Source organism: Siniperca chuatsi, linkage group LG10, assembly GCF_020085105.1.
Source record: "Siniperca chuatsi isolate FFG_IHB_CAS linkage group LG10, ASM2008510v1, whole genome shotgun sequence".
In the NCBI taxonomy this organism is placed as follows: Eukaryota; Metazoa; Chordata; class Actinopteri; order Centrarchiformes; family Sinipercidae; genus Siniperca; species Siniperca chuatsi.
In genome coordinates, this window is record NC_058051.1 from 22957132 (window position 1) to 22971182 (window position 14051).

General features: G+C 39.6%; 1 protein-coding gene across 11 annotated transcripts in view; it reads left to right on the forward strand.

Annotated features, from left to right (window-relative positions):
* Positions 1–14051, forward strand: part of dlgap4a (discs, large (Drosophila) homolog-associated protein 4a) — an 82013-nt gene that overhangs the window by 52232 nt on the left and 15730 nt on the right. For 4 of the 11 annotated variants that reach the window (XM_044210728.1, XM_044210729.1, XM_044210732.1 and 1 more), the window contains exons 2-6: positions 7360–8643; positions 9046–9281; positions 9685–9762; positions 10335–10482; positions 11519–11765. In XM_044210728.1, the coding sequence (XP_044066663.1) occupies positions 7429–8643; positions 9046–9281; positions 9685–9762; positions 10335–10482; positions 11519–11765 (1924 nt within the window). In that variant the 5' untranslated portion in view covers positions 7360–7428. Of the gene's footprint in view, positions 1–7359; positions 8644–9045; positions 9282–9684; positions 9763–10334; positions 10483–11518; positions 11766–13863; positions 14024–14051 lie in introns of those variants that run through there. The other 7 variants (XM_044210731.1, XM_044210730.1, XM_044210734.1 and 4 more) reach the window with 7 other exon arrangements.

Genomic DNA, 14051 nt, shown 5'->3' on the forward strand with positions numbered 1-14051 from the left:
GATAGCTTCTACCTACAGTAAATAGAGGGGAGCAATATGAAAGCTGTCAGCTGCTCTAGCTCCATCTGCTTGACTATCTGTCCTCCCCGTAGTCTTACCATACTAACTACAGCATACTCAAAACACCCTGAAGTCTCACATTATTAACAATCTGGTCTTCAGTTCATATTTATAACATCTGGCCAATGCTAAAATGTGCCATCAACTTCAAACATGAACATGTTTTATAAATGCCAAAAAAATATTATTATTCATAAACCTCAAATATAATAGTGTTGTTCTAAAAAAAAAGCCCAAGAAGAAACTGTCTGCAGGTCAACTGTAGACAGGAAGAATAAATAGATATGAAGTCTTATTACCCATTGCGTTAAGGAGTACAATTTTCCTGGGTGAATCTTTCTTCAAACCATTTTAACAACCTCTGCCTTTTCCTTTAATGTGATCGACCAACATTTGGCAGTTACATCCCTTATGCAGAGAAAAATGTCTTAGTGATATAGCCTCTTGGGCGTATAAATGATGTTTGAATGAATGGTTTGTTGGATATATACAGCTACGCTCCATTATATTTTAGTATCTTTAGCTTCCAGCTTATTGGACACTCAATGGTACTGATAATCCTTCAAAAACAAAAAGCATTTTGCAGTCAAGGCAAGCTAAAACAAGAAGAAGTCTCATTGTGTAACTCATATTTGTACATGTGATGTTCATCCCTCCTGGTTATGGACTTGGCCTTTTCAGCAACATAAAAACAGAAGAGAGGGAGGAGGGTGTTTTTTTGTGTGTGTGTAATGGATGTGCATTTATTGGCCTTGCCTGTTTTGGTCATGTTAAAGGAATAGTTTGACATTTTGAGAAATATGCTTATTCGCTTTCTTCTCATCTAACTCTCTACCAAAAAACAAAAGGGGTGAATTTCCCAAAATGTTCCATAATCCATAAACTCCAAGAGTTCCATAATTGCAGGTAAAAAATTCTAATTCTTAAAAATCTAGATGAGCCTTGTTGCTCTTGCTTTCCCTAGGCAGAAGAGAATAACACTTGCAACAGTAAAGAACAACACTTGCTTTATCCACAGGAAGCCCTGATGACATAACTTTGTGACTGAAACAAGCTATTAGTAGATTATCACCAGACAGTGGGGATAACGGATGGTGTTGGCTCATCTAAAGTGTTAATACGGGAAACAAGGACCTTGTACTTGTTGTAGCTTGGAGGGATACATTTTCACTGGAGATGAATCTGAAATTAGTCTATATTCATAAAAGATAGAAACAGGTATAAAAAATATGCTGATAAAATGCAGAATTTTCAAGAATGTACAGTTTATGTATGCAATCATCTATAGTGTAAATGTCCTGTACGTGTGGCTGAAAGAGTGTGGATGACCGGGAGATGCAATGAGAAAAAAAGAAGTGATTATTGAAGGAGACTGCAAAAGCCAATACCCAGCAGCTGTATATTCACCCTTAGAACATGGAGCGAGACCCAGATCGATACCTCTCTCTTTCCTCACCGTCTCTCTCCTCCCTCTGCTCATCACCGAAGGCTGGAAGGGAAGTGCACAACCACAGGATACATTTATTACAGGCCTGCTTGGTGGCTCTGTGGGACACAGCCCAGCAACTCTTGGTTCTGCTTGTTAGCAGACCTCGTGTAGATCTAACAGGGGTTGTATGTCAGCATTGGGCTACGTGACATCACCTCCCAATGGGTTAATGATGTGTTTTTTTGACAAAGTAGCAGCAATTTCACTTGGCTTGTGAGGATGATTGTTTTGTCAAAGTACATTTATGTTCAGAGTTCCATCTCCATTTGTTATATTTTTAACCTCTGTGTAAAGATGATCCCAAAATGTAATCCATATATTTCATTTCATTATGTTTTATTTTCACTTTTTTATTTTACTAAAAGAAACCCACAAAGCATCGTTAAAGAAACTTTAGACCCTCTTAGTTTGACTTAATGAGCTCAGTGCTTGTAGGGAGGCACTGGTGAAAAACCTAATAATGAAGTCTAACTACACTATACTGATGCTTTCTTTTCTTTCTTTTTAAACTCTGCACTTAGGAAATATTTACTAGTTATTTTGTATGTGCTTGCATTATTGTAGCAAACATACATGTCCATTTCTATAGAATTTTTAAAATATTGACATTAAATCAATGTTTTCAAGACGAGGTAAAAGACAATTTCATGGCTGTTATAATCACAATGATCTTGAAAACTGATGTAAGAGACTAACATTTGTAATTGACTGATGTTCTGTGTGTCATGTATAATTGATTTCAGATTTTTAATATTAACATAATATAGCTTTTTAATGCATCAAATGACAAAAATGGAACATCCCAGATACAATGCCTAATTTTACACCCTTGCCCAGCAACAGACAACATGTCAAGCTTGTCCCCAATTAGTTCAGCAGGAGTGCCCTAATAATCAAAAACATCTCTACCTTGACAGTTGAAAATTTGCATAGCCTAAAGGATGCTATAAATATTATTTTTCAGATCAAGCTCAAGAAACAACATTACATAACTACTATGTACTTGGAAAGTCTCAAACGTCTTCCAACAATGTAAATTATTTCACTTAAGCTGCAGCCTCGATAAAATTTGTGCTTATTAATTGTTTGTCATCTGGCTTTGATTTGCCTACAAAATAACAGACAGTGACAGTAGTGTTATATAGGAGCCAACTTAGAAGTCCCAGATCTCAGACAGTCACATAAGCACATGTATGTGGGATACAGTAATAGCCAGTATAATTAGACTACTTTACTATAATAAATGAGTGGGTGGTTTGACCATCAGAGGGCCCCTATATGATTAAAATTTCAGTTTTTAGACATTAAATTGTTTTTGTGATAGACGTATTCAATCTCTGAATCAGAATACCAACACACTTTTATCTCCAGATACCACATTTCATGGAGTAATTGGGAGAGGATGTTATGAGAGAGTTGATAATGACCAAATTTACAATATTACAACTGTCTGGTGGGTTATAATATGTTTACTTGAAATGAGCACACTGATACTGTGTTAAATTAAAGGTGCAACTAACTTGATGACTTAGGTGGCTCCTTAGGTGTCTGTTAAATTAAAGGTGCAACTAACTTGATGACTTAGGTGGCTCCCTTGAGTCACATGGTGGGACAGTTTTATGAGACTTGATGCAAGACGACACGTTTGACAAAAGAGAAGGTGAAATGAAAAACCAGAATTATGAGAAATAAACAGATATGCAGTCAGTTAATCAGCCCTCCCTCACCTAATATTAAGTAACAGTTCCTCTGGTAAAGCTTTATAAATGTAATGGATAAAGCACCAAACGGCAGGTAGACAAAGTGAGAGACTTGCTGGTGAAGATAGTGGAGCATTTAGCAGCTAAAGTGCCAGATATTTCCCTCAGTTGGTGGAGACCAAAAACAGAGCAAAAAGGAGAGTGAATATTTGACTTAGATTTGTCAGGTGGCCAGAAACATGACTCCTAATGAATACTAATGAATGCTATATATTTGCTGGATGTTTAAAAATGCTTGTTGTGTGTTGTGTTCACAAGATGTTTCCTACTGCCCTCAAGTGGCCACAAAATCAGTTATTGCAGGTTTAAGCAAAAAATATAATAGCAAATATTTACATTTAAATCAAGTTTGTAATTTGAAATTGTTTGAGTCTGCGTATAGCAGAGAGAAAATATTCTATTTCAGAGTACACTATTCAATATTCAATTGAGTAAGTGGGTAAAGAAAAAAAACTCATATACAGTGTATAGACAGATATACTGAGGCACATCTTCTGCAAAATGGGAATAGTAGTTAATCATAATTACAATTTGTATTGTGTATGTTCTGTGCAGTAGTCAGTTTTTATACCTGAGTCCAGCCTTCCCTGCAACACACTCCTTCTGACCGACTCTCCATGGAAAAAGAAGCTTTCCTTGTTACAAATGTTAAAGCTCGAGACATCACTATGCTTTTTAAAGGCCCTAGTGGATCAACCATCCAGTTTTGTTCTTCAGACCTTATTAGCACTGTAGTGTAGCATAGGGGGTATAGGCAATGCTTCTTTGATCTGCTTTAGCTTATAAAAGGACATTATTCGTTATGTGATTTGGCACTGGGAGGTTGTGGTTTCAGACAGTAGATGGACAAAACATTTACATTTACTTTAATTATTTTAAAAGAATATTCATACTAATTGCTTATCTTATCTTATATGTGTTTTGGAATTGTCTCCACACTGTTATTCATGACTTTTATTTTTTTCAAAGAGATATAACTTGGTTTACAAAATTAGTAAAGGCAGCTAATGTTCTAATAAGCCTTTTGTTTACTTTAGTTTCACATCCACATATATTAATTTATCAACTTACTTTCTTTATGTATGAACAAGATATTCAAGACTTTTAATGTCTGTTTTCCCCTTAAAGACTTAGTTCAATTCATTAGTTTTTTGTTTATATGTTTTACATCTTAACATGCACTATAAGGTGTTTAAATCCTGTAAGATGTGTTTTTTAATATGCTACATAAATACTCACTGTAGAGACATCCGACCACAACAAGGTTACTCTTGTCAAATCTCATTTTCCATAATGTTTAATGGTGATTGTGGTTGCATGTGTTTTTACCCTCCAAATGACCCTTACAGGACCAGAATATACAAAGAACTGTAAGATCCCTCTCCACATTACATAAGTGGACTACAACTGCAACCAATATGGCACTTATGTATGAGATCATTTGAGGTTACGCTTTTGATGATGCAGGTGCTGTTTTCGCATACATCCACATGTAGCTGCTGGTGAAAGAGACGTAACACTCCTGTCACTCAGTGAATGTGCAAGATTTTCTGACATAATTCCCGCCGCCAGTTATTGCCTTCCTGCCGTGTGTATGTGTGTGTGTGTGTGTGTGTGAAGCAGAGACATATTTGCTAACATCACATGCAGTCCAAGGATTCATTCACCTTGTAATTATGCAGGAGCCTGCTGGCCACCATCACACAGACAGACAGATGCACTGAACCTGTGACAGAATTACATGAACTGTGAACATTGTTTCTTTCTCATCTTGCCCCTGTGATGCTTTTCGTTGCAGACGGGTGGATGGGTGGGTGAGCGGTTAGCACGTTTATGTGTGTGTCAGTAGTGTGTTGGTGTGTCAGTGTGTAGGTGTGTGTCAGTTTGTCAGCAGTGGCGCCTACAGGACGTGAACACGTCGGGCTACAGTCAGCTCGGGTGGATGAATTACAGCAGGCTGCGCCGTTGTAAAACGCTGGTGTATTTGTCAGTACACTGCTGTGCCCGTCCAGGAAAACTGACTCAGATAAGTGACTGCTCTTGCACTGTAGAGAGTGTATGGGAGGTCAAAGAGACGTAAGAAGTGGCAAACCAACACATTGGAATGAAAATGTGTGCAGTTAACATTCCACATTCAGCTCCCAGGCAAGATTTCATGCTTGCTGAGGGAGAGGGCTCTTACCATTGACTGATCAGTGAGTCACTCCACTGTGATGCAGACAGCATCTGTTAGAGTGAATTTAATGCAGCATGGATTTCTGCTGTGTGAATTATGAGTTTTCATAACCTTGATGCAATATTACTGTCTGCTCATAGTGAGCTTTGAGAATGAGTAGGCCTGTATCTAAATAGGCCTGTAAATATCTCTATTTCCCTCATTTGCTCTGCATTGTGTACGTGTTTCTACACTTGTGGTCAGACCAGCCAGGCCACCGTGTTTGCCTTTATGGCAGAGATATACTGTATATCATATACAGTAGATGACAAAAACATATTAAGGGATATGTTAAGATTAATTATTGTTGGTGCATTGGAAACTGTAAGGCATATTGACTAGGAGGCCATATTAGATTTAGCTTTATGTCAGGGAAGCGGTGAGAAAATGACCATTAGCTATACAGTACATCAGAGCTGCCATCGCCTGTCAGCTCTCAAAATCTTACCTAGAACAAGGAGCTCTCCCTACAAAATAAAATGAAAACATTCAGATAATTACAGCACAGTAAAGTGAAGTTTTATCAGATTAAATTCAGCATTTATCTCTGCTTGTATCTAATATAGATGCCACTGAAATACATCTATGTATTTGCTTTTGCCCCAGAATTCTTCAGTTTAGGGAAGACTTATTGTTCCCAGTTTATCCCACAGTTAAGTGGATTTGAGAGGATGGCGAAGTACCAAAAAAAGACTTGTGGAAATGAGGGTTCATTTCCTGCTTTGGAACAAATAGCGCTCCTTAAAGAAAAAAGCTAATTTACATGTATGAGTCACAAAATCATTCTCCCTTGCATTGTCAGCGGAGTAGCTCCAGGCTGTACATCACTGTGGTGTTTTAGATTGGGCCTCAGGCTATCTGGTTTCTTGCTATGGTGGAACAGTTCATGCAGTAAACTGAATAGGCTTTTTAGTTAGAAAAATATGTGATTTAGTCTGTCTTCGTTCACCCTTATGGCTCCATTGTTTTTATCTGTTTAATGGCAACATGATGGAGACAGTAAATTAAAAAAAAACACTGTATAAGCATATGTATTGTTCCACTGTCTTTAAGAACCAAACTACTTACAACATATTAATTTGATTTTTATCATGCAGTGGGATTGTTTTAATATTGCATACACATATGATTTATTAAACCTATACGTATATAAACCTATATTTATTTGAAAGTGTCATTTAAGATCCAAATATAATGTTATGTGTGTGTTTTCCCCCAAACTCCAACAGTTTCCTTTGTGCACTTGCTACTGGTGCTCCACCTGGTGGTTTGTTATACGTTATATGGAAACTTACTGTAGAGGACAATGGCTCTGTTCTTCATATTACTGGCTTTGTTATGCTGCCTCTGTGAAATGCGCCACACAGCAGAGACAGTCTATAATGTCTTTTTCAGCTTAATTACTATTCTGGAAATTCAAGGACACACCTTGAGAAATACTTCTAAATGGGCTTTAACTCTAATGTTTTCATTAGCTTTAAGTATTGATGTGTAGAACTCCCCCTCTGAGCCTTTATATTGTACGCAAATGGATGTTTTACTGTTACGCTCTGTTAACTATAATCTCTATAAAGGAAAAAACACTGGTACATTTTTATTAAACATTCCTGAGAGAACTGGCTAGTAAACTGGGATAAAAAAAACTGGTTAATCAGAAAAGGTAACTAAAATGTGCCAGGAATATGCCCAGTGTTACAGTTTTAAATGTTTTATTTTAATACACTTCCACACAACTATCAGAGTGCATTACTAAATAGCAGCACCAATCAGAGATCTTTAAAAATTACTTACTAATTATGTTTAATAGATCATTTCTGTGTCTTTCTACATTGCAGGATGAGCTCTTCAGGTCAGTAGACCCGTGCTGATTGGAGACATGTTCTAAGGACGACATCTCAGCCACCATGAAAGGGTTAGGAGCCAACCGCAGTCGTCACCTGTCTGACTCGTGTGAACCAGCGGGATGCCCCCAGAAGCCTCTCTGTCCTGTGACCTCTGACCCTCACAGCGCCTTTCTGTTGAGCCCCACCATAAACCACTATGGCACCCTGGACCCCCATCTCCACCAGTGCTCTCCCACCAGCCCCACCGCCCTGACCCCTGACTGCCTGCTGCCTTTCAGTCAGATGTCCAACAGCAGCACCTTCCCTCGTCTACATTTCACTTCCCAGACTGATCAGGTTGACTGCTCCCAGGCCTGTATGGCTGGTGGTGGTGGAGTTGGGCAGGGCAGCAGGGTGGGTACACTATCCAACTCCTTGTCTATGGGCATGGGCTTGGGTCTGGGCCTTACTGGTGCTCCTATGATCACCAGTGGATCAGCCACAATCTCCTCTGCAGCAGCAGCCAAGATGAATCGGTTACCCTCCAACCTTTTGGATCAGCTAGAGAGGCACCTGCCCCTGCAGCGTGATGGCTTCAGTACGCTGCAGTTTCATAGAGGACGTATGTCAAAGCAACGCAGTGAGAGCCCAGGACGCATACGCCACCTGATGCACTCTGTGCAGAAGCTATTTGCCAAGTCCCAGTCCCTGGAAAACTCTGCAATCAAAGGCAGCATAAACGGGCGCTCTGCTGGAGGAATGACTAGCACCACAGGAGCTGGTGAGGATGGTGGGAGACCAACCCGCAGGAGCAAGAGTAAAGACAGGGCTAAAACTGAGGGGCCAAAGCAGAGACCTAGGCCCAGTGCACTAGGCCTCTGGAGCTCAGATGATGCCCTGGACACTGACACCACCAAAGCTGGCACTATTGCTGTAGGATACCGCAACCCATTGAGCATGATGACTCTTGGCAGAGCGGTGTCAGACAGCCAGGCCAGACATATCCCACAGGGCTACAACACCATTTCTGCACATACTCTCAAGACCTCGAAAAGCAGCAGTGACCTCAAGTTTCTGGCATGCCCGGCGACACAGGTAGGATCCAAGGAAGAGGAGGGAAGAATCAGGGGAAGCAAGGATGATACACTGGTGAAGAGGGGCTCCTGGTCCACTCTCACCCTCAGCCAGGCCAGGCAAGTGTTGCAGAAGGGCTCTGCTACAGTCAACAGGACCCTTCTTAAATCAAAGTCATGCCACCAAGACCTGACACAACAGTTCCTTCAGGTAGGAGGACCAGTGAGTATTCATCTTCATCATCATTCTTTGTAAGTTTGCATGGATATTTTTATAATTTCTCTGAGGTTTGTTGGTTTTATTGATCAGTTTTGAGCACTGGAAGACAGTTCCCACTTTGCCTGATAATTTTATTATATTGACCCTTTTAGTTTAGTTTATCATATATACTTTATCCTCACTGTTTATACTCTGTCACATTTATAGATTTTTTCCCCCCATAAATCATGACAACACCATTGCTGCACATGCTCAGAATCATACTCTGAATAATTGTTTTTAAAAAGTGAACAAAATCAGATTCAAACCATGAAATAAATACAATATCTATGGGACAAACCTGGAATATCTGATTTACATGGTTTAAGAGTCTTACAACACTATGTATGTGTTTTCAAATTCCAGGTCCCACTGGGGGACTGGGCAGGAACTCTGGGTCGCGGCCGGGCCAGAGGAACTGAGATCCCCTGTCGAAGGATGCGCAGTGGCAGCTATGTGAAAGCTATGGGAGACTTAGAAGACAGCGAGGACTCAGAGGGAAGCCCTAAACCTTCCCCCAAATCCGCTGCTCGTCGCCACAGCTACCTGAAGGCCACCCAGCACTCCCTGAGTGAGCAGCAGCCACCTCCACCTCCACGCAAGTGAGTGCCACAGCATAGAGATTCAAATTCATCATACTGAAATTATGACCTTGATTATCATGCTCATTGTTTTGCCATATAGTTTTGTTTGTGCTCTTTTACTTCACATTCATTAAAACAGAAATAGGCACTGAAGGGGTATTTGTTGTTAAAATTGTGGTAAGAAACATTTTTCTCTTGTCCCCAGAGTTAGTCAGCAGGTGGCAGCATCTTGTCACAAATTATTGTCTGGATGTGCAGCAGCACTTATTCAAAACAAGCTCAGAGAAGCTATTCATGGAGGTAGAGATGAAGATTAATGAGAGGGGACAAGAAATGACACACAGTATCCTCTTTCTTTGGTACAAAAGCAGTAGTAGATGAAATTCTGCCATGTGTTTTACCCTTACATCCACACGGACAGGCCTCGTTGCTACGCCCTCATGCGGGAGGATTATCTGTGGTCTCCACTACAGAGTGCATGCTCTATGCAGCATCTGAGGTCAGTGTCATCCTTAGGCAGGCAGTGTGGCCCTCCACCCACCCTCACTTGTCCTAGCACCACTACCAACCACCTATTTTTGCCTAACCTACCGAGTACTTCTCTGCCCCACCCCCCCCCGTTCCATCTCTTACCTTGCAGGTACCCTGAATGGTGTGTTAGTACTTTACTCTTACCTGCTTCCTCAAGCCCTGATTCCATAACATGCACATTTTCCATGAAAATCACTCCACCACACCTTGCTGCTTAGCGCACACATTTTCACTAATACCAGGTGCCAAAAGGGCAAGCCAGAACAGAGGAAACTTCTCAAAAATGTCAATCAGAAAGTCAATTTATGAACTCACATTTAGCAGTTTTACTCATAAATCATTGTTTCCTCTGTGCTGGTATTTTAAACCCTAGCATATATCACTATCCACACATCGCAATAATATTTCATTTTAAAATACCCTGGGGAGCTTTTTGGAGTGTGATTTAAAGTTTCTCTTGGATATCATCAATTAAACACAGCCCTCACTTATTCCGGTCTCTGACTTCTGAGAGGCTGATTACTACATTCACTTCCACAGCCCCCTGCCTTCCCTGAAAGAGCTGTCGACTAATCGGAGCCTCGATAACTTAGACTGCCTGGTAAGCCCGTTGGAGGACCCTCCACGCCACAGGAACAATGATTTCAGCCAATGCTCTGGCACGCTGGGCAGAGGCTCGGGCACTCAGGTATGTCTATTATCTTATCAAATGTGTTGCTATTACTGTAGCTTGTCACATTATTATTACTTGGCTGGCAAAGACCATTTCCTCATGTGTATCTGTTTAACACTCTTGTTGATTAGTCATGATCAACCAATGTTTCCATGACAGCAGTATTTTATGTATTTTTTCTATAATATCAATATTCATACCTTATGAAATCAAGCATCTAATTAGATCATTAGATCAACTTCAGTGACCCAAAAAAAGAAGAGTAAATGTGATCAATGTAGAAATCACCAGGAAATGAGCAAAAAATACATTGACACAACTCTCCAATTTTTAAGCTATTGTGAGAGAATATTTAAGTGTATGTAATGTCTGCTGAGATGGTATATGAATAAGCCAGCTGGGAATAAGCTGGTGGAATAGAAGAGATGCTTGAGAGTGTTTGCAGAGTGTCATAGTGGGACATATGCATATAGATTAAGCCAGTGGTTCCAAATATTTTTGACTTGTGAATCCTTACAAAAAAGCAGTGTCTAGTTGGGGCCCCTTTTCATGTTAAGTTGTTTTCAGTTCCTACAAAGAGACTTTTCCAGGCTAAACTTCTCAGGTGATTTTGTTTAAGTAACTGTTTGAGGCCCAAAGAGGTAGAATTATCCAATATTATACAATATAACCCCCCCCCCATTGTGTGAACCTTTGGAGGGGCTCGAATCCTATGCTGAGCGAACCACTGGACTAAACAACCTAACTTTATATAAAGTATTTAAAACTAGCTTCACCTCGACGAGCTACAACAGTAAAATGCTACTTACACATTGGTGCATCAGTATTATTAATCTAATAATGTCATATATAATGATACATCAGTCACAGGGGCCATTTTTCTGTGGAATTATACTTTTACTTTTGATACTTTTGCTTATCATACATGTAATTTAGCATTTTTACATTGTTGTATTGGCACTTTTACTGAAGTAAAAGATCTGAGTACTTCTTCGACCACTGGGTATAGACCTAGTAAATGCATGTTTCACAGTCTGCCCTCTGCCCTCAGCGTGTGAGTCTGCACACGTTCTTTCAGGTATGCGGGCAGGGCTTTGGGCACTCAGTACCATACTATGAGGGGGAATCACAGGCAGTGGAGGCTCTGGATCTGCCTGCGCCCACGTGTTTCCGGTCGCGCAGCCACAGCTACCTGCGGGCCATCCAGGCGGGCTGCTCCCAGGATGAAGATACGGCCTCTGTGGACTCAGACTCACCACCACCCACCACTAAAGGCTACAGCTACAGCTCCAACACCAGTGAGTAACAGTGAGGACAAGGTGGGGCAGAGCTGCAGAACATAGTCTTTAATTTAAAAAAAGCATTAGCTGAAAGGAAGGAAATACTTGCCATTAAATGCCATCCACACATCTATTTACTCTGCTTTATAATAGAAAAATTAAGATTTTATAGGAAATTGAAAATTGTCCCTTAAAGGAAGTAGGAAAATTCATGGACTTCACTGAAATCCTTCAAATATACAAACCAGAACATTTTCTAATAAAGTACACTTACTAACAATTTAACTTTGTATGTTTAGTTTATAGAAAACACAAAGAACACATACACTAATCTAGACAGTATGGTATACTTCTTTCTTCACTATAGGTACAATTATTTATTTTATTATCACATATAATTTCACCTTCTTTTATCTTAATTGAACAGGGTTGTGTCTTGCTTTATTAGTTTGCTTTGTTGTGGATCATCTATGTGCTGAAAGAAAGCTCTGGAATACAAACATTTGTAACACATGAGATGTAGAAAGTAGTAGAAAATAGTTTTGCACAATGTTGGTATCAAAAGAATTGTTACGTTTCAGTCTGAATAAGGACTTTTGGTTACAAGTTGCTCCGGCTCTGGCTTTATCTGGCTTTATTCATACAGCAACAGGGACGCAGAGCTGGGCAGCAACAGCACTCTTCTGAATCAATGTGTAAATGAATGCAAGAGAAAAGCTTCAACTCCTGAAAGTTTGATTGAATTTCCAACCATCTGCCTTTCCAGATGATAACCGTTTGGATTCAGCATATCTATGTTGTAGATTACATAAAATGCTGTTTGTGTGTTTGTTAAAAATAATGATGTGAGCAGTCACACAAATGCTGCAACATGAATTGAAAATGAATCATTTTTTATTGTTTTGGGTTTGAAAGAAATGTGTGAGACTACCTGATGACCTACCGAAATATTTTTGGCCTACAGTTCATATACAATAGTCACTCAAAGCAGGAAGTAGCTACCTCAAGTTATCTTGAGAGATATATTGGTTGTTTTGTGTGTTGAAGTGACGTGCTAATGATTGGGATGTATCCACTGTGGATGTAGTGAATGTATGAAGTAAATTAAGGCATTTTATATGAAAAACAAAAATATGTTGTTGACGGGTGTAATTGTGTCTCTTATCACTGAATAAAATGGCTTAAGGCCGGTAGATATTTCTAAAAAGAAACAGAAGAATATAATATGGCGGGATTAGTTACATTTTGTAAATTAAAAGTAATTTGAGATCAACTCTACAGTGCTAAGAGTCCAAATATGCCTGAAACCTTTTGGTGCACATCAATTTATTCCATTTATCATTATAAGCTTATAGTTACAAGCATATTAAACATGACCAAAATGACCATACAACCCAATGATATGGACACAAGTATTCTTTCTGGGGTACCTAATTTATATGATAAATGGCAATTCTACTCATACCAGTGTTATGTATTATTGCTTCATATGTCTAAATGCATTAAAAATTCATATATTAAAACCCGTTATTTATATTGGACTTATGCCTCACACAATGCACATTTGCTGTTAACATCATTTATTGTTATTTTCAGCTCAACCTATTTACTATATATAGCCTACAGAAGGCTATGTGTACTGGCTCATTAAAATCATTGATAACATGAACTATTTGGATTAACTGTATATGTATGTTATTAGTATGCCCAATCGTTAACTGGAAGTTGCAAATACATCATAAATGCTTATCCGATTTACAAAAAATTATGCTGTCTGATGTCAGGAGGTTTTTGTTTTGGTTAGACGTCTTGATTGCCACGGAGACTGTTTCAATATGATGCTTGCCTTTACAAAAACAAGGGGAGGAATTGGAAATAATCAATTTAAAGAGAGCTCCATTGTTCAGGTGACAGGCGGTAACAATAGATTGAATATCTATGAGGTTTATGTCAAGACTTGAGTCCGTTCCCGCGGCGTCAGGGACCAAATGAAACGCATCTATCGTGAAGGCATTCACTAACAACGTTATGCAGAGACTTCAGCCAATCACATTCATGTTCGATTAGCTCGAGGACCAGAACTGTCCAATCGTTTGCAGAAAGCAGTTACGGAGAAAACGTGTACTCCAATCCTTGTCGTCAAGGGCGTGTACAACAAATCTTTTCTTCACAGCGTTGCTGTGTATCTTACGGCAGGACACCGTAGCCCGTCTGCATCTTGTCTGCCTTTCATGAATGACCAGAAAAAAGGGATTTTTCGACTCAGCCACCATACAGTAAGGTTTTGTCGCTTTTTCCTGACTG